Raw genomic sequence first — 24,837 nt, forward strand, 5'->3', positions numbered from 1 at the left:
AGGAAAATTGGAACTAAGAAAAGGCCACTGGATGTAGTGATTAACTAAGGAGACCACAGATCGAAATAAATGGCAGAGCTAGGATCAAATATGGAATGTTTGCCTTCAAGGCCCAAGCCATACTCAAGATATTTTATTAAATAAAAATTGTACGGAAAGGGTAAAAAAATAAATTAAATGGCAAAATAGCAACAGAAACAACTTGGAAAATAAGAAAATCAAAAATATGTTGTGACAACAAATGTGAATAATGGACTTCTCATTATAGTATAGGAGCTAAGAACATGAACTTTGGAGCAGAACTTTGGATTTGAATTTCAGCTTTGCCAATTACTAACTGCGTAATTTATTTGAACTCAATCATTTTCATGGTTTCAATATCAAAGCCATATAGAAGAAACTCAAAATCTGAATCTTATTCAACTATGTAATGGATAGGTCAATTTCAATGCCTCTATTTTTTCAAACATATTTAAAATTGAACTACTCTCCCTCCAAAATTGGTTTTCCATTCCAATTTTAACATTTTGATCACATTCTCCCAGTCACTAAAGTTTAGAACCTTAGAAATATCTTCTTCCTCCCCTGTCAGTACATATCCCCCCAAAACCTACAAAGCCTAGTCTTCATATTTTCTCTGGAATTCTGAGACTACTGGTTTCATATTATGTCATAATGTAAACACCTCTGGTCTTACCTCACACTCTGCTCTGCATGCCAAATTATCTTCCTAAAGCTTCGCTGTTAGAAAAAAAAAATCTTACAACTCATAGGATGGTTCCCTAATAAATTATCATTTTTAATAAATGTGCTTGAACAAGATCCCTGCTGGAAGTTAATACTATAACCTTTTTGTCATAAGCAATGTGGGAATTTTTCAGCAGAGGGGAGTGCATTAGAGCTGGAAAAGCCCCCCATTTCCTTTCTACCATCCTATCTGAAACTTACCACCACCCTCCTACGGTAAGTTTAAAGGACAATATTAAGCCTCTCCTTGGGAATCATGGATATACAAAACATTTTTATGGAGAGAGTGCTCATCACAGCACTGATTATAAGGGAAGACAAAAACAATGAAATAACCTAAGTGTTCATCAATAGGTAATTACTTAAAAATACACAAGTATGGTTCATCCATAAAGTAAAATACTACACAGTCATTTCTACTACTGCTGCTAATACTAGCTAGCATTTACTGAATGCCTATTTTCCACCAAGTACTGTGCTAAGCACTTTTTACAAAATCATTCATAATCTGCTCCTTTATAAAAGTTGGGGAGCCCTCATCTGCAAATGTGAGTCCCAAAGCCTTATTTATCTTTGTGTCCAAACACCTCCACAATTTGTCCACATCTATCTTCCTTGGATAGCTTACAGTATTTCTTTACTTATACTTCAACATATTAATATATGGCCTATTTATATTCCCTCCAATTTTTCTGTTCATAAAATTCTCCTCTAATTTGGGCCTGTTTTTTATTTTCTATCTGAATTCCACCTATCCAAATCCAGCTTATGACCTATACTCTTATTCCTTGAATTTTCAAGTTTTCTTATACTACACATACAATCCACATTAAATTTCTCTATCCTGAACAATTTTAGGGAAGCTAATCTGCATATACCTCTTGCAGTATAAGTTATCTTTTCGTGGGTATAAGTATTCTGCTAACTAGATTACATACTTTTACTTAATACTTTCACAGTGCTTACAGTGAAACAGACTATGTTCTAAGAACTTTTCAAATATTAACTCATTTAGTTGTGTGTAAAATGTGTAATAGTGTTGCCAAAAAAAACCCCCACAAAACACCAAAACCTCATTTAATTCACAGATGTCAGTAACACCCTACTGAGTCAGCTATAATTATTACCCAAGTATTATAGATGTAAAAAGTGAGACACAAGGAGGGTAAGTATCTTGCCCAAGGTTACACAGTAAGTGACAGAGTAAGATTTGAAACCTGGTAAGTCTGGCTCCAGACGTGAATCATAACCATTATGGTATGGTACCTCCTAGACTGAGATCTGAGCTCTCTGACACTTCTTCTCTAGTAGAAGGAGTGGGGAAAATCATAGTATCCCTGTCCATAACAGACACTAAAATATTGTTATTGTACATCTACAGTGTACCCAGGTAAAACAATGTAGGTGTAACTCAATTTATGTGAGATGTGCTTCTAAAAGTTTCCTTATAAGCCAAATTATTTTAACTCAAATATGTGATACACTAGTAAAGCATATGTATCATCAAAGGATCCCTCCCTAAATCGTTTTTCCTTTCGTAATGAAAAACTTAAGCCCCACTCAATGGAAAGATTCTTTCTGTATTATAAATCATCTCATTTTATATACATCCTAAGTTTTTAATATTTAAAGTTTCATCAACAGCAAACACTGTTTTTAAAAAATACAATCATATTTGAGGATAAAGCTGAAAGATTTACTGTAAGTAACATCAAGATAGCAGCAAAAATTCAAAAGGCTGAAATTTGTCTTTTCTTTTTTAATAACCTCTGTCAGGCTCACTTAATTTGGCCAGACTACTGAGATATCATTAGTGGTTATAATACTTACTCTGAGGCAGTGGTTTTTAATTCTGTCACATGGTAGTGAGGATGGGAGAAGGAAGTAATCATGAATTTCTTCAAGAATCTGAACAGAGCCATGAACCTACTCACTCTCAAAAAATAAAAACTGTTCATACTTACAAGGGATTTTTAAGTGTCTGGCAACATCTCAGTAAAGAACCCCCAATACAGAAAGGGGGTTAGGGGCAGACATTAAACAATAGCAATTCAAAAGGTTCGAGGACTATAGGAAGAGGGTAAAAAAGTACATACTATGTGTCAAGCATTGTGCTTGGGCTTTCTCATTTAATGTTCGCAACAACTTTGTGAAGCAGGTAATTAGCCCTATTTTACAGCTGTCAATCTGAGATTCTTTAAATCAGACAACTCAGGCCGGTGCTGCAGGGGGTGGAAGCCTGTCTGACTCTACAATGCTTTTTCCATTGCACAAAGCTGCCTATTCTAGAACATACACACATTTCTTAACCTGGCACTCCTCCCTTGGGCACTAAGTGTTCCTGGACACCAGCTCACCTCCCAAAATATTCTCACAGTAGGCATGAAGTAACAAGGATCAAAGTAATGGCACATTTTCCACCCTACTCCTCCAAATCCTGAGTTACAGCACCACTACTTCTAATCCCAATGACTTCATTTTCCAAACTTTAGGAGTATTAAAAAAATTAATGATCTTATTAACTCAGCTGTTATTTGTCATTTGTATGTGATGCTTATTTACCTAACATCTTATCCAAAATCATAGTGTATAACAAAAAAATTTTGTTTAAAAAATAGGATAAGAGAGAAATAATAGGAAAAATTATATCTGCCAAATGAAAGTCTTTTCTTAATTTATCAATTTTTTGGTTCTTTGTTAGCCATATCATTTGCTGTGCTTGCTAACTATTGCACTGGCAAAGCAAAATACCTAAAGCAACATTTTATAACTACAACACATTAGTTGAAAACAACATAGTAACTAAATTGTAAACAAATACTTCCTGTCTTTAGTATCTGTTAAATCAACAGACTTTCATTAATAGAAGTGTATGTCTGTGTGTGCACATAGGCATGTTTGCACACACACATATATATAACTAGTTACATTATTTTTGCTAGTCACTAACACTGGTGCAGACTTAAGTATTTAAAGTACCTATCACCACTTCCAGATATAATAGGATTCAAGCAAATAATTTATAAAATTAGCCCTCTGTAGCAGGGCAATAAAAATCAGCTATCAGAAAACCAAGCTGGGTGCTTGAATATTTCTACATTTCCTGTTCTTAGTTTCCAAAAAGAGGGATTACAATCAGTTTAGAGTTTAAATCAGTTTAGAGTTCAAATAAAGTTTCAAAACGAAAGTCAGAAAGTCCCTTCTAAGAAGTACCTCAAAGCATAAAACACAAAATGGCAGTCAGATATGGAATACTTATATATTAGAAATTTGTGGCCACAATTCAGAAAAACTCTTCAGAAAATAAAATCATCCAACCTTCTGTAGTCTACGTGTATCCAGTAAAATCCTAAGGGGAAAAAAAGATTTAAACTACTGAACTGTATAAAAATATTATAATAAATTGCCTAAATCAACTGTGATTTGGCTTTCAGAGCTAATGAGAAGATACTTCAGACACTCAAAATATTAATCTTACAAAGAAACCAAGATTCCTAGACAAGAGGCTATGACAAGAAGTGTATAATCACTGTTAGAATCTGAATGCCAAGTCTTACTGAGGAGATGTATTAAAAAGTAGTAGACTTGGCTCAATAAAAAAAAATGATAAACCATTTCTATTTGTGGGACCTTGGAAATTTAATCCATGTCTTAGTTTCCTTTAGTTTATCAAACCATCAGGAGACTACCTTACACCACTACTTTGCTAACCACATCAGGCACCTATCTATCCTAAACTTCAGGAGGCAGGTAGAGTTCTACAATTTAGAACTCTGAAAGAGAAGAGGGCTGTTGGTTCTAACTATCAAAGTTATTTTTTACAGAGGAAATTAGTCAAAAGTGATAGAAGGCACCTAAATTAGAGTGCATAATCATCAATAAGCACATTCAATAAGAAAAAACAGCTACCTCACCCAGAAGCACAGATATAAAGACATACCAAAGAATTGTTTACAACCAAAATGGCACAATCCTTTAAGGATAAAGAAAGGTAACTGATGGTTAAAGTACCTTACTCATCTTTATATTCCTCAGCTAGTATAATATTTGACATATAACAGGTAAAAAATAAACATTTCTTGAATTGAATTGTTTAGATTCAACAGTATTGCCTTAATAAATTCCAGAGAAATAGCAGTAACTCCTTCACTCCAACTGTCCTTCTTGTTTCTGTCAAAGGCTCAAATCAGTGAAGAAATCACACAAGAGAGCTTGGTAACTCTATAAAGTTCAGAGAGTTTACCTACAAGATGACTCTGTAATTATCAGTAAACTTGGAGAAGCTCTGGAAAAAGACAACAATTTAGTATGGCAAACGTCACAATTTTCAATAATGTAAAAAGTGAATTCTAGAGATGTCAATCCTGGTCAAAACTCTAGAGTGGATTCTTTTTATTTTTAAACCATACGTCTCAATTATAAGCAATTCCAAAATGTAGTGACCTCTCAGAGACAGCATGGGTTATCAAAATAATACATGTCAAATTAATACTATTACCTTTTTTTGACTGTTACTATGGAAGAAACAGACATAAATCAAGCACCATTTATTCATTCAATAGCAAACATTTATTAAACAAACATGTGCCAGGCACTGGGCTACGAGCTTTACATATGATGGCTGTCTATGTAATCCTCGTAACAGTCCTACGAGTGAGATAATCACATTTTATAGATAAGCAGCCCACTTACAGACATTAAAATATCCTGCCAAGATCACGCTGGCTATGAAGTAAGAGTCAATTCACAACCAACTCTAGGCCAGTCATGGTGGTTCACATCCATAATCTCAGCACTTCTCAGCACTTTGGGAGGTTGAGGGGGAGGATCACTTGAAGCCAGACTAGCCTGGGCAACAGAGAGAGACCTTATCTCTACAAAAAGTAAAAAAAAAAAAAATTAGCCAGGCATGGTGGCATGCTCCTGTGGTCCTAGCTAATTGGGAGGCTGAGGTGGCAAGCTCACTTGAGTTATGATCCCACCACTGCACTCCAGCCTGGGTGACAGTGAGACCCTGTCTCTTAAAAACAAAAATAAAAACAAAAAAACCCAAGTCTAACTTCAAAGTTCTTTCTCTTTCCACCACATCATATGGCTTCCTAACAGATCTGGGTACTGCAGAAAGAGTGTATCTTGTCTTCTGCAAGCATTTGACAAAGCATCTCATGCCAACTTTTCAGGCAAGATGGATGTGGCTGGGGCAAAAAGAATTGCAAAACTGGAAAAACTGTTTAAATTTTATTAAAAGATTTGTGTCTACTAGGTAGTAGCCCATAGAGATCAGACTTATGCTGTTATCTACTTCCATTATCATTAGTATGCTCAACACTCCATTCATAACTGTGTTTCTCACTCAAAGGGAAAGAGGAGGGATGGCCTCAGGCTCATACATAGTCTGAAAAAGCTCCAAGCTAAGATTCTGCATATCCTTGTGTCATCTGACTATAGCAAAACTTGCTGCAGAGCTTTGTACTTGGCCATCTCTCTCCCTTTTCTTTCAGTCTTTATCAATGACCTGATGAGAACATTAAAAGCATTCTTACCAAATCTTCAGATGACAAAGTTTAAAAGTAGCTAATACAGATAGCAGGTTCCATACCTTATCCTTCCTTGCATGTCCAGGACCTAAGCCAGTGCCTCACCTACAGAAGCCCAATCAGTGGGCCCAATCAGTGTTTTGTGAATTACAGAATCAAGATTTAAAAAGACAGTAACAGGCTTTAACCACTGGAGCAAATCTATCAAGGCTAACTTTAACGGGTCAAGTACACTAGGAACAAAAAAAACCTTAACTACAAAATCAAAGAAAAGAGAATTTGAAGGATATGATGCCCTTTTTGGAAGCAATTAAGACTAAGATGTTTAAGTTGACAGCAAACTCAATATTAACCACCGTGACAACTGCCCAAAAAGCTCATAGAATCTCTTTAACTTCAGTGTTAGAAAAGGATTCTCAATAGGGGAGGTGACAGTCTGCTCTTCTCTTTTCAGTTTAAACTACATCTGGAATCATTTCTACAGCTCAAGGCATCACACTTTAAGGAAAGGAGGATAATGATTAAATAGTATTTATAAGAGATGTCAAAATAATGAAAGGATCTAAAACGATGCCATTGGAGATCCAGTTAAAGGAACTAGAGCTGTTTACCCAAGTGAAGACAAGACTCAAGGGGATATGGATAGCAATCTTAAACTATCAGAAGGGATGTCACATGAGACCAAGATTCACAGGGCAGAATTAGATAGGGCTGGAAACTACAGGGAAACAGATTTTGGCATTATACACAGAAAAACTTATTGGAAATTTGACCTGTCTAAAAACGAAATGGGCCACCTCAGGACATCGTGAGCTTTCCATTTTCTCTATCAGTTCATCTCACCTCCAAGATGTTAAAAAAAAAAAAGTGGACAATCATTTGACTGAATATTAAACAAAAGACTGAAACAGTGAACCATAAACTAACTTAGGTTCCTATCAGTCCTACAGTTTTTTGAAATATAAACGCATGAGAGTGTACTTTGCAAAACACAAAGTAGTAGACAAAAAGAGGTACTTTGCTGACAAGAAAAAAGTGAACTCTTCCTCTCATATCTTCTGATGCATGATCTCCTCTTCATTTGGAAATTAAAAGTATATAGGGTTATGTCTTATAAGGTACATAAGTCAAATTTCTCTGAAAAAATTAAGAAAGATGAGGTAAACTGGTATCTAAGAGAAAGAATTAGGTATAGTGCTATTACCATTCACAGGTATACAACAAAATCTTTAATTCTGTAATATAATCCAGATACCGACTGTGTGAAAGCTACCTATATATTTAATATTAAAATTAGAACTGCTATGTTTTTAATACTGGAGACCTACCATAATTTCATCCTCTCCTGTGTAGGACTGCAGTGGCTTCTCTCATATATTTAAAAATCTTTAGCCTGCTTTTAGCTTTGAGGATGTTTTAGAAATGTATAATGAAAGTATAATTTTTAAGGTAAAGGGGTAAATTATCTTTAAAAAAAAAAAAAATTAAGATCAATTACAATAGTTTTCTCTTGTAGATCGTGGCATAAAGGAAACCACCAGAGAGGTTGTTTACCAATATCCAGAGGAAATGTTACTTAATTGCTCAAAATTTTAAGTCAGATGGGGGTTTGATGGGCACCACCGCACCAATGACTTATGACAATATGACTGTCAGCTAATTACTCCATCCACTTAACTAAGCCTGTTTCCTCACCTGTAAAATGGGGCTAACTATCTACACTTTAGAGGCTGTTATAAGAATTAAGTGACAGAAGGCAAGTAAAATAATCAACACAATAAGAATTCACTAAATGCTAGCTACTATTATTACTTTACCTAAATGATTTTCTAAACTTCCAAATGATCATAGATATTTAGCCTATGAATTTCCTTGATCTAAAATACAAGGCACTCACTAGTGACACTCAATAAAAACTCATTATTAAATTCTGTAACTATTCTTGTTCAAGGATTTTTTTTTAAATGCAGTTTCCTGACATTCACTTTTTCAGATATGCTTTACATAGGAGTAAAAACAGAGGAGTAAAAATAGAACATGAAATCAGAACCAGAGCATCTTTGTAAATTCTAGACTCAGTAGTTTAATAATAGCATCAAACATCAAATGTCACAATTAGGAGATTATGCATTCTGTTAAATAGCGTCCATGGTCTTGCACACTACACGATCACTAATTAAGATCCATTGTGCAAGTTGGGACAGTAATAATAAAGATAGAGAGCTTACACCGGGCCAGGTTACAAGTGCTTTTACGTCTAGTTATACTAACAACCGTATGAGCTAGATACTACTATTATGGCCATTTTAACAGAGGAAACAGGCACAGACAGGTTAAGTAATTTAACCTAAGATCACACAGCTAGTTAAATGGATGGAGGTGGGACATGAATCTAGACAACTGGGCTCAAAAGTCTACTAGGTTTTACTGCCTCTGACCAAACTGATAAACTCAAATTAGTAGGATACATTTCTTCTAACCTATGCAAAATGATTTCTTTGGGAGAGCAGGGAGACTACAACTCCCTCAAAGGTCTAGCTTCACTCTCAATCAGTGATTACATTTTAACACCTTTCCAACGTAACTGCAGAAGAAAGCCAGCCTTTTATCATTCGTCAATGAATAGCAGCAGCAGCTAAGCTTTTAGTTTGGGGGCCAATTGTTGGCCGGTATTCACAGGACGTTTCGCCGCGGGTCGACCGACCTCGCAGAATATGAGTGACCCACAAGTCGACACACGCAGGCTGCGATGAAACTGCGTAACCAGCACCGGCAAGCGGTCATTTCAAAAACCCTCCAGAGATGGCTATTTTGCCATTCCTGTTACTCGAAGACAGGACAAAATGGAACTTGCATAAATACTTAGTCATCAGTAAGTGCTGAAGTTACATATCACCTAGTTCGCAAATTCAAATCCTCAGCTAAGTTCTTAATTCGGAAAGAAAGAAAAGGGGTAACACTCAGATACAGTAGGGTTGATGACATCTAAGGCCCAAGCGGAAGCGCATCAAAGGGGAAAAACTAGCCCACGGATGGGGACTCCACGACGTGCGCAGCCACCACAGGGAACACTGGGGACTGCTCAGGGCCCATCCACTTCCCTCCCAACAGCCTGTCCTTACGTCTACAGGCTGCCTCGACCCAGCGAGTCTCCTGGGCGAATCTAGAAAGGCAATCCGAAGGCGGAGGCGACAGATCTGAGGTTTGCCAGCCCAGATCCAGGGGACCGGGGCGGCAAAGTCCTCACAGCCCCGGAGGAGTAGGGGCTCTGAGACGCCGCCTCCCGCTCCCCGGGGTCCGCACCTGCAGAGTGGTGATGTGCTTGTCGTTAAACTTGTTCTCGCAGTAGCGCAGCACCAGCGACGTCTTCCCCACGCAGCCTTCCCCCAGCAATACCACCTTGAACGAGTAGGCTCGGCCCGCCGCCGCCGCCCCGCCGCCGCCGGCCGCAGCCATCCCGGCGCTTCCCTGCCGCTCGCGCCCGAGAGTCGCGCCGCGCTCCCCGCAGCCGCGACGGGCTCAGCCCCCTCCGGCACCGGCCGCGCCGACCCGGGCGCCGTCTCCACTCCTTCCTCCGGGCGAGGCCTGGAAGGGCCGAGGGAAAGTCCGAGAATGAAGGGCCCGAGACACCACGTCAGGCACGGGAGGAAAGACGAAGAACGCTCCCTCTCCGCCTCCCCTCTAATGGCGTCTCCTTCCTCCTACGTCACACTTCGGCTCACGTGACTGCCGCGGCCCGGGCCGGACAGCCGCCGCGACTCGGCCCCGAAGGACGCGCCTGGCCGTGGGCGGGGCTTCTGCGGCCTCTTCCCGGGGTGGGGTTGGGTGTGAGTGCGGGGCCAAGAGGCAGTCTGGGGCGGGGCCGGGCTGCCTGTGGGCCGCCGCCGTCGTGCAGTCGGTGGGAGCCTCGGGGAACAAGGAACCAGGAACTTGAGGCAAATCCAGCTCAGATGAAATGAAGTGTCCAATGTTATCGTTCCTGCCCAGAGCATGTTCACAAGGCCAAGGGCTTCTCACACCAGGGGTCGCTGTAAGCCAAATCTGCCAACGTGCCCCTGAATCTCTTTCCCTGTGAGATCCCAAATCATAGCTACTGAACTCTTTTCAGTTCCTGGTCTCCTACTCTTTCAGGTCTCACTTTAAACCGGAAAGGCTTCTAAGACCACCCAATCCTCCCCCACATCCCTTTATCCCCCACTAAGTTAGGTATTTTGTAACACCAGTATACCTTCTTTATCAGCATTTACCACCCTTCATGGAAATTACTTTGCTAAGTATTTCTCTCTCCTCATTAGGCTGTAGATTTGTTTGGTCTGTTTAAGACCTGGCCACCTTTGAATGCCTAACCTCAACTGCCAGGCACATAATAGACACTCTATAAATATTTGAGAATGAATGGATGGATAATACATCTTAAGCCATTATGCCCTGGCTCCCAGTTTTTCTGTCTTCTGTGAAGGTTCTGACATTCAATGTTAACTCCACCTTAATGAGCTTTGCTTGTTTGATGATTGCTTATTTTTTCCTCATCTACTTCTCCTTTCTTTCATGAAATACACTCTACCAAGAAACCACACTGGTATTCTGAAATTTTCCTGCTAGAAATCTGGTGTCAGTTAGGCAAACATACTTTTTTTTCATCAGACTTCTTTCACACTTCAAACCAGTTTAAAAAAAAAAAAAGGGCCATTCATTCAACAAATATTTGAACGTGCCCACCATATGTCAGGCACTGTTCTGAACAAGATACATTGTCCTCACAGAGCTTACATTTTAGCAAGGGGGACAGACATAGTTGATTATACAGTGAATGCTTTCATCTTGATGAATCTGTTCAGAGTATTTTGCAAGCTTATCTGGGAACCCAACTGGTATAGCATGCTAGAGAAGCCTTCCTGGAGAAAGTTGTCTTTGGGCAGGAGGAACCTAGGTAAAATGGAGAGGAGAGCTTTGCAAGCAGAACAGCATGTAAATAGCTTGAGGTAGGAAGGAGCATCTAAAGTTGAGCAACTGGAAGTGTGACAAGAATGCAGAGAAAAGAGGAACTCCAAAAGAGACCCTCAGGGAACCCAGGGGTCAATACTAAACAGGTCTTTAAGCAAACGAAGGATTTTAATCAAGGGGACTGACATAATCAAATTTGACTTTTATTTCCAATTTTTTTTGAGACAGGATCTCAAAAACTAGGACTTACAATACATTAGAAGTAGTCCATAAATTCAACCTCATAACTACCACAAAAACTGTGAGGTTGTTCTTCTCCTCTTACAGAAACTGTTAGAGCTGTGTATTACCTCTCTGTGGCAATTTTCCCATCTGATAGTGTGCTATATGTTCATTGTTAATTTGTACAATTCACCTGTATAATTATTCTTGGGAGTTTTTGCAGGGGGCTTGTTTTTGCTTCAAAGGAGCTACATGAATTTGCACCCTATCACGCTTCAACCTTCATCACTCAGGAGTCTATTTTGAGTTATCTACTCACTGAGGAGTCCTCACATTTTTGCAGTTCTCTGTCACCCAGGCTAGAGTACAGTGGTGTCATCACAGGTCACTGCGAGCTCAAACTCCTGGGTCAAGTGATCCTCTCACCTTAGCCTCCTGAGTAGCGGAACTACAGATGCATACAACCATATCCCTTCCATTGTTTATTCTGAGTTCTTCCTCGTATTGGATTGAAATCTGCCTCTCTCCACCCTCAATTAATTGTTTCTGATTCAATTTATACGGCATGTATCTAATCCCTATTCTCTATAAAACATCTTCATCCATATGAAGAAAGCTATTTGATTAAAATCAAATAGCTTTAAGCCTTCTTGTTTCTGCTCTTCTGTTTTCAATGTAGCCAATCCTTTCAACCACTGTTCAAATTATATGGATCCCAGATCATTTAATATCTTGGTCATCTTAGAACTTAAATGCAGTATTTTGTATTTATCACTGAATCAGAACAATTTAAAATTTTCTTATTGTAAAATAAAATAATTTTTAAAATCAAAATAATTTTCCAGGTTTAACTTATGTTGAGAGTTAAGGAGTACATGGTAAATTTTAATGGATTACAATAAGTAGGTTGGCATACTTTTGAGCATAGAGTGGGTAAATACAGATGTAAAAATATCAGGTTTTAGTCTCTGCAGCCTGTAAATGTGACCTTATTTGGGAAAAGGGTCTTTTTAAATGGGATTAAGTTAAGGACCTTGAGATGGGGAGATTATCTGGGGAGACTATATGGGTGGGCCCTAAGTGTAATCACAAATATCCTTATAAGAAAGAAGCAAAAGGAGATGCTTCCCACCCAGAGGAGGAGAAGGCAACGTAATTTTGGAATCAAAAGAGATTGGAGTGATGTAGCCATAAACCAAGGAATGCTGACAGACAGCAGAGCCAGAAAAGACAAGGAGATCCTAGAACCTCTAGAAGGCATGCAGCCCTATAGGCATCCTGGTTTTGGCCTAGTGAAACTGATTTTAGACTCCGCACTTCCAGAACTGGAAGAAAATAAATGTATGTGGTTTTAAGCTACCTAGTTTGTGATAATTTGTTACAGCAGCCATAGGAAACTAATACTTAAGTAGATTGGGAAAAAACAAGTAGCCTACATTATAGTCCAAACATTGAAAGAAATTCAGGTAAATTCTCAGATAGATTCTATGCTCTTAAGAACTTAGGTCAGTCTTAGAGTTAACTATGATTTGTCTGTATAAACTTGATAGGGAATACCATAAAGAACTAGAACTCCAGATCCTCCTTAGATAGGAAGAACTGCAAAAATGTGAGGACTCCTCAGTGAGTAGATAACTCAAAATAGATTCCTGACTGTTGAAGGTCGAAGCATGATAGAGTGCAAATTCATGTAGCTCCTTTGAACCCAAAACAAGCCCCCTGAAAAAACTCCCAAGAATAATTATACAGGTGAATTGTACAAGTTAACAATGAACATACAGCACACTATCAGATGGGAAAATGGCCACAGAGAGGTAATAGTTTCTGTAAGAGGAGAAGAACAACCTCACAGGTTTTGTGGTAGTTATGAGGTTGAGTTTATGGACTACTTTTAATGTATGTTAAGTCCTAGTTTTTTGAAAGGCTCCTCCTTTCTCACCCTGTTCTTGTACTATTTTTGTGAATAAAGACCAATCTCATAGTCTTGAGTCCAGAGATCTTGATTATTGAATTTTTATGAAATTCCTAAAGTTGAGGAGTCAGATAATCCTTATTTTTCATTTGGAAATGAAGAATTGTCAATAGCCTTTGTATATCTTTGGTTCATTCATTCTTCATTCATTCATTCACCATTGAAAAATATTTATTCAGATTCTACTATATGCCAGTCACTGTACTACAAATGTGATCCAATCAGATATGGGCTCTGTCCTCATGCAGTTTACAATCTAATGAGAACCACAGTTGATTAAAACAGTTATAATAAAGTATGGTAAATGATACTATACAATATGTACGTGGAACTATAGAACCACATAGGAGTAGCACATTCTAGGAGAAGATAATTCAGATCAATGTACACATTTATTTATCTTTATTTTATTTTATTTTTAAGACAGAGTCTCACTCTGTTGCCCAGGCTAGAGTGCCATGGCGTCAGCCCAGCTCACAGCAACCTCAAACTCCTGAGCTTAAGTGATCCTCCTGCCTCAGCCTCCCAAGTAGCTGGGACTACAGGTATGTGCCACCATGCCCAGCTATTTTTTTTCTATATATATTTTTAGTTGGCCAGATAATTTCTTTCTATTTTTAGTAGAGACGGGGTCTCGCTCTTGCTCAGGCTGGTCTCGAACTCCTGACCTCAAGTGATCCTCCCACCTCGGCCTCCCAGAGTGCCAGGATTACAGGCGTGAGCCACCGTGCCCAGCCTATTCTCAACTTTTAAATATTAGTGTGATTCCAGCCTCAGTTCTCTCCAATAAATTTCTCTCCCTGGGTGATCTCATCCATTCCCATGGCTTGAAATATTTTCTAATATTAATGATTTTTAAACTTATATCTTTCACTCCTCATCTCTCTGCTGAGCACCAGATGTGTTTAGGCAAACTGCCCACTTAACATCTTCACTTAGGTGACAAATAGACATCTCAAACTTAAAGTGTTTAAAATGGATCTCTCAATTTCCCTCCAAAAGCTGTTCCTCCTCTGGCTTTTCCCATCTCAGTAAACAGTTCTATTTTGTATCTATTTAATGAAGCTAAAACTTAGCCAACATCTTTTTGTTTTCTCAGACTCCCCGAGTCTGATCCACTACTATGTCCAGTCGACTCCACTTTCAATATAGATCTTGAATCCATCAACTCTCCATTTCCACTCATACTCTAAGCTACTGTCAACTTTTTGCTGGGCTATTACAATAGCCTTCTTCTAACTAGTCTCCCTGCTTCTACTTTTGCCTCACCACCTACTGCAATCTATTCTCCAAACAGTACCCAGAGAGACTTAAAAAAAAAACTAAACAACTAAAAACTAAAACAAAACTAAAATTCCCTACTATGACCTATAAAGTGCCCACATGATCAGGATGTTGCCTACTTTCCACCTTCTTCTCATGCCATCCTCCCCTTCCATCACTATCCTCCAGCCATGCCTCCATTCTGTTCCTCTTATGTGCCTAGTTCTTTCCCACCTCTGGGTTCTTGAGTGCGGTTCCTTCTCTCTGGAGTGTTCTATCCTCAGCATTTATTACAGCTAGCTCAGCCTCAATGTTCTTCAGATGTTACCTTGAATATCACTTCCTCAAGGAGGTTGCTGCCCTCACTATACTTTCTAAAGTTACCTTGATTTTTTCATATTTTTTATCATATTCCCAGTATTTATTTGTTTTCATGTTTTAAAGCTTTATAAGATACTTTGATGTCTGGTACAATATTGACTCTTCAGAGCCCAGCACTGTGTCCAGCATATAATGGTCACTCAATAAACATTTGTTGCATAAATTGGGGCAGGATATTTTGATACTTTAACCTATGAGTTTTTCTTCCTAACATTTCTATGAGCCATGAGGCATCCTATAAATTTCAAGGGAGATTTTGACAGCAGAACACAGTAGAACAAAGATGTTAGTGGATTTTGATTTTCAGAACCCCCAGCCACCTGTATTTAAAGCTTGTTTTTTTTTTTGAGACAGAGTGTTGCTTTGTTGCCCTGGCTAGAGTGAATGCCATGGCATCAGCCTAGCTCACAGCAACCTCAAACTCCTGGGCTTAAGCAATCCTACTGCCTCAGCCTCCCGAGTAGCTGGGACCACAGGCATGCACCACCATGCCCGGCTAATTTTTTCTATATATATTTTAGTTGGCCAGATAATTACTTTCTATTTTTAGTAGAGACGGGGTCTCGCTTCTTGCTCAAGCTGGTCTCGAACTCCTGACCTCAAGTGATCCACCCGCCTCGGCCTCCCAGAGTGCTAGGATTACAGGCGTGAGCCACCGTGCCCGGAGCCATGAGGCATCCTATAAATTTCAAGGGAGATTTTGACAGCAGAACACAGTAGAACAAAGATGTTAGTGGATTTTGATTTTCAGAACCCCCAGCCACCTGTATTTAAAGCTTGTTTTTTAAAAAAAACATAAGCAATCAGAATCACTGCTTGACTAATAAATACTAGTCAAGGAGAACTAGAGGGAAAGCAAGAGAGTTAGACACTGCTAATGTTCCTGTGACAGATACTGTATGTTGCTCAAACGTTCCAACCTCTTCTGTCTTACATTCCACTACTATAGAAATAAAAAAGAGAAACACTTGACTTCATAGCCTTGGAGTTACAGCAGTCATATTGCAACTATGAAGATAAAAATCACGTGCTAAGGATGTCAGAGCAAAAAGATAGAGGTGGTCTCAAGTAGACATCTTAATCCTGCATTGCCTATCTCTGGACTTGTTTTTGGAGAAAACAAATACCTAACTTATATAATTTACTGCAGTAGGATTGTCTATTATTTGCAGCCCAATATATTCATAATGATGGTATCCCAGGTAGTTTTGGAGAAACCAAGATCAAAGGAAATATAGTTGTTCCTTCCTCAAAGAAGCCCAAGAAGGTAACAACTTTTCTGAAGCTCACTTGTGTCTAATATGGACCAGGAGGCACAAAGTAAAGGGGACTATATGGAATACCTAGACAGAAAGCCTGGAATAGGCTTACAGAGTTTCCTCAATGCCAGTTCATTGAGAGTCTTCAAATGTTTCTTGTAAGCTGCACAAGACTTTCCTGATTCAAGCATTGAAATTCCCATATTTTGGGAAACGTCTCATTCCTGGGCAAACTAGGGTGATCGGTCACCACAGTTGAAGGGACTTTGCTGCTGGAACAAGGCAGACACAACAGCACTTGAAGGTTAAGTGGGTATAAGAATGTGGATAGAGGGTGGATGCCAGCATATTAAGATAATGATAACTGAGATATCCCACCACCTAGCATCTTGGAACTTCGTAAGTCACCTAAAACACAGATACAACATGGGCAAGATATGGTGGAGACTCTGCATTGATTAAGATTACCCACATTAAAATTTAGTTTCTGTTGCCCAGTGGAATAGGAGCCAAACAATTTAGTTCAATTATTTTATTTTATTTTATTTTTATTTTTGAGATGGGGTCTCACTATATTGCCCAGGCTGGTCTTGAACTCCTGGGCTCAAGTGATACTCCCACCTCAACCTCCCAAGTAGCTGGGACTCCAGGCATGCGCCACCACACTTAGCTAATTAAAAAAAGTTTTTTTAGATGTGAAGACACTATGTTGTCCTGGCTGGTAAGTTCAATTTTAGAAAAGTAAGATTTTTTTTTCTAAAAAACTCCCATACCTGAATTTGTGGACCATTAGAATGAAAAAAAGGTTTGAATATTGAAGGAGGAATAGGACTCAGAGAAGGAAAGGGGATAGGCATTCAGATTTCAGGGCAGAGCACACCACTGTTAGGTAGATAGCAAGGCATTACAGGTCTCCTAGGGATGAAAGTGGGGCTGTGGCCCCATCTTGGTCCTGCCCCACTCTAATCTCCTGAGCAACTGCCATATCTGGGGAGGAGGGACTACCCTGAAAATCTGCCAGTCATAACTTAGCATGCCAGCTGCAAAAGAATGGGACCCTCTAGCCCACGGGCCAAGCAGCATAGGTACCATAAAGTCTGGAAATTGACCTAGAACAATCTGAAGGTGTAGTAATGCAACTCCCAACTGTCCGATCAAAGTGGTTCCATGGTGCCATCTGAGCCACTAGGGAGGTACCAATCCTGCACTATAAAACAAGACATAGACCTTAACCAAGGCCCTTTTTGCACCCTTTCTTTGGTTCTCCCTTTGCTGCGACAATGAGTCAGGTCATCATCTGTGTCATATACATAATGCTCTGTAAACCTATATCTTGCTGTTGCCCTATAATCCTATCCTCTCCTCAATAAACCTTATTTTCATGCTTGCCTAACTTTGGCGTGTCTAGTCATTCTTCAGCCATGGGTGTGCCAAGAACTGACATTTCAAACTAAAACCTGACACCATGAAACAAGTACCAAGGAGGAGATGAGCATAGTTGAAGAACTGAAAGTAGATGAAGCTGGAGTATAGGTTGCAAGTCAGAGGAGTGGTGAGAGATGAATGTAAAGAGGTAAATAAAGTCATATAGAACCTTGAAAGTCATGATGGAGTTTTATAACAGAAACAATGAGAACTCTGTTAGGACAGTGTAACACACAGCAGGGTCTGCAGAGCAGCAGTAGCTAGAAGCCTGTTAGAAATGCAGATTCTTTGTTTTGCCATTCTCCCAATCCCATTAAATCGGAATTTCTAAAGCAGGATCCAAGAAGAATCTTTGTTTTCTCAAGCTCTCCTTATGATTCTTATCCATGTGTGTAGTTCGTAAAGTACTGACTTAGGAGATAGAGTTAACAAGACTGGGGAGCAACGGTTAGGCAAAGTGAGAGAGATAGAAATCTAAGATGAAGCCTGCATTGAAATAGAAAACACAGGAGAAAAAAATGAATGTTTTGATTGTACTTTTTTAGTTTTGGACATTTTGATTTTGAAGTGCCTGAGGGATTCCCAAGTAGAAATATCTAGTAGGTAATTGGCTTTATGGACCAATAGTTTAGGAGGAAGATCTGGCCTTAAGACAAGGACAAGGGCATCATCGATGTGCAGGGAGAGAATTAGCTTCCACAGGAGTAGACGAGGTCACTCAGTGTGAAGTGAGAGGGTCAGAGGGCCTAGGATAGAGCCCTGGAGAACACAGATTTTTAAGGGATGGGCAGAGAAACAGGAACTGCAAAGGGACATCCAAAGAAATAAAAGGAAAACTAGAATTCATGTCAAGGAGAAGAGAACGTCTTAAAAAGAGAATCATGCAATGCTTTGGAGAGGTCAAATTATTTTTTTTTAAAGCCAGTCTAATTTAGCAGTGGGGGGTTGTATACCAACTTTAGTGACACTAATGTTAATAAGTTCTGATAACCCCCTACTATGGGACTGGCCAGAAGGCCAAGTTAAATAAGGACTGGTTAAGTGTCCACTGGTTTAACTACAAGATAGTATTAATAATTGGAGATCTAGGTTAGACCAGTTTCTTCTCAGTCTTATGTGTGAATTAAAATAAAAAAAGAACAGTTTCAATAGGATAATAGAAGTGGAAATAAACTTGTAATGCTCAGGAACTAACTAAAGATGGTTGATTTAGTACAGTGGTTCTCAGTCAGGGGTGAGTATACTTCCCAGTGAACATCTGGCAATGTCTGATGATATTTTCACTACTGGCTTTTCATGGGTAGAGGCTAGGGATGCAGCTAGATATTCTACAATGCACAGGACAGCACCCCACGACAAAGAATTATCCAGCCCAAAATATCAGTGATACCGAGGTTGGGAAATCCTGGTTAAACCTAATAAAGTATGTTTATTTTTGTAGCCCATCATAAATATAAGTCCACTGGGTGTATTATATTCTAAAGGCAAACAGAGTAGGGCTGAATAAGTAGTAAGAGAATGAGAAACTCAAGAGCTCAGGAAACTATTTCCAACTTTGCCACTATTATTTATGAATGTCTTTTACACAGTCATTTAAATATTTCCTCGGCTCCATTTCTCCATGTAGAATTATCCTGTATCCCCAAATTTTTAATCCTCCATTGAGCATTGATTCCTTTTAGCAACTGTTACAGGGAATAATTCTTATTCTAATTAGGTTTCTCCTTAAGACAAAAGGGGAATTCAAAAACAGTTCTATAACTACTTGGATAAATTCTAGTGCTTACAGATGTACTCTTTTTGTATAGCTTTTCTACAAATACAAGAAGTTTGGGTTAATATGCTCTAATATGCAATCATTTGAAAAAAGAATTCAGTGTTAGGGGCTAAAGTGGAGGGAAAAACAGGAGTATCATAAAAGAGAGAAACCTGAAGAAAAACAAAACAAAACATGATTCCTGCAGCTTCCAGAGGGGAGGGAGCTGAAATCTGGAGCTTGCCAGCAAGGCAGGAATTTTCAGTAGAGTCTAATATGCTCTCCTCATGGGGCTGGAATTATGTCTGTCACATTTTTGTATGTCCAGATCCTTGAATGTAATTCTCAGTTAATATGTACTAATTGGAACAAATGAATGAATGGAGCCAAGCCTATAAAATACTGTGTATTGGAAATGAGGTTTGAGAAATGGCTTTGGGCATATGGGGCATTGTTACATAAAAATTCACTCAAAACATTTTCCATTTGAAGCATCTAATAGGAGTAGTAAATAACAGAGAATAATAACTAACAACTAATGAGAACTTTCTATGAACTGATCTCATTTATTCCTTTATTCGTTCATTCAACAACATTTGTTGAGTGCCAGGCAAGAAGTATCTGTCTTTATGTAGCTCATATTCTAGTGTGAGAGGCAACACAAAAACAATTGCAATAATGTGTTGTGGTCAGGTATGATGCCAACCCCCAGCATCCACACCACCTTCTCCTTTCAGTGCAGTCCCTGACCACCTGACCACCTTTCTGGTGCAGCGCAGGTGACCACAGCTTCAGGTAGGTTCTAATCTTATCTCTCTGTGGTTCTTTGTAGCTTTCATAGCCATTATTTGTCCACCTGAAGCAACAGTTACAATGCTTCTCACTGGCAAAAACAAACACCCAAAACCAAACTGGAGCTGTAAGTGTAAGCATTGGCCACAAGGGGGAACTAGCAGCTCAATGAAATTTACCAGGTTGTCCCCTGTACATTTCAAGGCTGCAAAATTTAGATGTCCCTCAACATTAAAAAGAAGAAAACTATCTGGAGATTTTCTTCTGAGTTGTAGAAAAAAAGAACATTCCAAAAGCCTATGTTTCTTGGGTGGAAGAAGGAGGAAGGTACAGTTCACAAGCCATCTATCCCTAGGGTGACAGATGTTAACTAAAAGTGTCTCAAAAAACTTTACATACTCTTGTCAAAAAAGGAATTTAAGTCCAACATTCAGATTCTCGGATCCTACCAGTTTTTACCAAAAAAAAAAAAAAAAAGAAGAAGAAGAAAATACAATCTCAAGAGTTACAAAGGGAGGCCAAGTACAGGAGCCAAAAATATTGTTTAACTGTAAATATGTTCCTTGGTGTCCATGGGGGATTGACTCCCCTCAGATACCAAAATCCATGAATGCTCAAGTCATTTATATAAAATGGTGGCATATTTGCATATACCCTATGCATATTCTTAGGTATACTTTAAATCATCTCTAAATTACTTATAATACCTAATGCAGTGTAAATGTTATATAAATAGTTGTTATACTGTATTGTTTAGGGAATAATGACAAGGGAAAAACTCTGTACATGTTCAGTACAGACACTTTTTTCCCCTTGGGTATTTACTATTCTCATAATCCCTTGAATATGGAGGGCTGACTATTTTTATACTTGCCTCAGCCTCCCGAGTAGCTGGGACTACAGGCATGGACCACCATGCCTGGCTAATTTTTGCTATATATTTTTAGTTGTCCAGCTAATTTCTTTCTATTTTTAGTAGAGACAGGGTCTCACTCTTGCTCAGGCTGGTCTCGAACTCCTGACCTTAAGCAATCCTCCCACCTTGGCCTCCCAGAGTGCTAGGATTACAGGCATGAGCCACCGCGCCAGGCCTAAAAAATTTTGTTAAATCAATGAATAATTGAAAATTGTTTACTAATAATGAGTATGTTATTTGTTGTCACTTCTACTGGGGCAAACACAAAATCCTCTTCAGGCACAGAGCTTATGAGCTATATTATTTATTATGATTCATTAAGAAGGAGGTAAAGCTTGGCTGAAACTCAACCATTCTTCTCTTCCCCAATAGGACCCTTTTAGGATGCTCTGTAGTAAAAAGAAAATTAACAAATTTGTCTTCTTTATGGCCTTATAATAATATCCCCAAGTGTGGTTTTTCATTAGAAAAAACACTGCCAGTGACTATGGGCTTGACAGCATTAATAACATCTTTACTGCCTCCATCCTCATGTGCTTTCTTCATGTTCAGATGCAAAGGACCTTCCATTAACCATTCTCATGCACTTACTTTATAAGTTCAAGAATATCAGAGACTGCTACAAAGAATCAGTTTGATTATTAAATCAAAGTTAGACTTCTGCTTACATACATAAAGAAATTACTCTGGGACTCCCTTCCCCCAACTAGAAAACTGGGGGGAAAAAAATGAAACAACTGGACAAAAGGCAGCACAGAACTGTGATCTTTGAGTAAATGGAAACAATCTAGACGAGAACTATGACTGCCCTAGCTTTCTGTCTGGGGACAATTTCTAACCACATTGTAGGAAGGTCTTGTTAAGATGACAAGACTTTGATTGAAATTCAAAGATTTCTGAAGCAGCTAAAATTTGTAGGATGGCAAATAAGAGAGAAAGGAGCTAGAAAAATAACTCCAGAAATTTGAGATGCTCAGTTAAATATACTTGAGGATCCCTCCTTTGAATCTTTGAGACTAAATTCCAATCTGCATGTGAGAAGGGTGAAACCCCACAAGGTTTGGCAAAGAACAAAGGCTGAGGAAAGATCATTTACAGAGGAGCTATGATGTAGAAAACTTCTAGAGCTCACAAACCCTGAGGATCATTTTAGTGGCCATCAGACAGAGTGGAGAGACCTCATTGAATAAATGGGTCATTCACTAGCAATCCCAGAGGGTTCCACCTTAATAGTGGAGCTAAACTAGTTCTATAGTAAAGGATACCTATACTCACCTTATAACACTTAAAATCAAATTTTTAAAAGATGAATTTGATCCAAAAGTAACTTAGCTATCTACCAGGACAAAGTTCAGTACTCCTTAAACGAATACTATTAATACAAAAAGTTTTAAGGACTATTACTAAAACAGTTATGGATGTAAAATTAGAGTTCAGGGAGATTGAGGCTGCTAGAAATTGTGAAACAGAGAACTAGAGAATAGGGCACTGTACACAGAGAGACATCTAAAGAATTATAGAAGGGTTCTGTACTGATTTGCAGATAAGTGAGAGGAATCTTGGAAACAGACACTGGAAAGGAGTAAGCACAACAATTACTGGCATTCATACAGGGAATAGTTTCTGTCCCCACCAGTAAGAATGGAGAAACCTTATCATATATAGGGCATTGGGTACAGCCTTCAGAAAATCAGGGCTTGGTAGTTAGGATAAACAGCCCAGAGTAAAGTCTACTATAGACCTGCCAGAATAAGTGTATTAACAAGCCTCAAATGAATCAAACTGATCCTCAAGTATATTTAACTGAGCATCAGAAGAAAATTCTTTAAAAGGATACAAAAATGCAATATTTCACAATGTAAAGTTCACAATATCCAGCATCTAATAAAAAATTACTAGGCACGTAGAGAAGCAGAAAATATGATCCATAATTAGGAGAAAAATCAGTCAATAGAAACAGGACCAGAAATAACAGCAATGATACAGTTGACAAGCAAAAACATTAAAATAGCCACTACAAATTTTAAAAATACTTGGCTGGGCATGGTGGCTCACATCTGTAATTCAGCATTTTGGGAGGCTGAAGTAGGAGGATTGTTCCAGGCCAGGAGTTCAAGACCAGCCTGGGCAACATAGCAAGACCTGATCTCTACAAAAAACTAAAATAATTAGCCAGGTATGGTGGTATGCGCTTGTAGTACCAGTTACTTAGCAGGCTGAGGCCGGAGGATTGCTTGAGCCCAGAAGTTTGAGTTTACAAAGCTATGATTAAGCCACTGCACTGTAGCCTGGGTGACAGAGCAAAACTCTGTCTCTTAAATAAAAATTTTAAATATGCTCATGGAATTAAAGGAAAATATGAACATAAGAAGGAGAGAAATGGAAGATATAAAAAGATATTAATGGGCTGGGCATGGAGGCTCATGCCTGTAATCCTTTTGTTTGCATTTGTTTGATATTTTTTGCCTATTCCCTTGTCAAGTTTATCGTTTTGATCAAGTTTCTTTTAAACAGCCTTTGTCTTTAAATTTAAATTGAGTACAATAACTCCTATACTAGATTTTATTTCTTCATTCATACTTTGTATGTAATATTTTTTTACTTTTCTACACATTCTTTTGCATATTTTAGCTAGTTTGATCATATTTATTTCACTTTCCTCTCTCTTCTTTTGAATAGTACTATTAAAACTTTCCATTACATTTTATAATTAAAGATACATTTTTCTATGATTACTTGGAAACAAAATACCAAATATGTCCCCCTCTGAGGTACTCTGTTTCTTCTCTACTTCTACCAATATGTTAAAATCTTTTTCTTTTTTTTTTGAGACAGGATCCTGCTCTGTTGTGCAGACTGGAGTGCAGTGGGGCTCACTATAGCCTCAAACTCCTGGGCTCAAATGATGCTCCCACCTTAGCTTCCTGAATAGCTGGGACTACAAGTGCTTGCCACCACACCAGCTAATTTAAAAAACTTTTCATAGAGACAGAGTCTCTCTATGTTGTCCAGGCTGGTCTTGAATTCCTGGCCTCAAGGGATCCTCCCACCTTGGTCTCCTAAAGTGCTGGGATTATAGGTGTGAGCCACAGCACTCAGCTATTACAATCTTTAGAATAATTCTCTTTCTCTTTCTTCTTTCTACCTTTGAGAAACTTTTAATTCCTCTCTTCTTGCACATTCCTTCTTAAATTTTGGGAGTTCCACACTTTTAGTACTAGACTCAGAGTTTCCTTCTTCCAAGTTTCCTTATTTATATTAAACATGCTCAAATAGTCTACCCTTATCCACTTACATATAACTATTCATATGCAAAGTATATAGCTCATTCTATTTTCCTCTCATTTCTCACTATTTTGAAGTGCTTATACAGATTTATTGTCTTTACTACCTTTCTCAGATGAGTCCTGTGAGTGATCTATGCTCTGAATTATTGCACATTCTCAAAGACCTTTCTTTCCCTTGACAGGTTAATTACATCACAGATAAGAAAAGAAGTTTGTCTTTTCTCTCCCTAAAGATGCTACTGTACTACCTTCAAGCTTCCAGCATTATAGATAAGAAGTCCAATGCAAACCTGATTCCTTTTCTATTTCAGCAACTTTTTCTTTCTAAATAAAGCA

The 24,837-nt window shown here is 38.6% G+C and overlaps 1 protein-coding gene across 1 annotated transcript in view; it reads right to left on the reverse strand.

Moving 5' to 3' along the window:
- Window positions 1-9,984, reverse strand: part of RAB21 (RAB21, member RAS oncogene family) — a 31,530-nt gene extending 21,546 nt beyond the window's left edge. Inside the window, exon 1 of the mRNA XM_045553358.1 lies at window positions 9,588-9,984. Coding sequence (XP_045409314.1) covers window positions 9,588-9,740 — 153 coding nt within the window. The 5' untranslated portion in view covers window positions 9,741-9,984. The remainder of the gene's footprint in view (window positions 1-9,587) is intronic.
- Window positions 9,985-24,837: the final 14,853 nt, after the last annotated feature.

Source organism: Lemur catta, chromosome 6 (genome assembly GCF_020740605.2).
Source record: "Lemur catta isolate mLemCat1 chromosome 6, mLemCat1.pri, whole genome shotgun sequence".
Lineage (NCBI taxonomy): Eukaryota > Metazoa > Chordata > Mammalia > Primates > Lemuridae > Lemur > Lemur catta.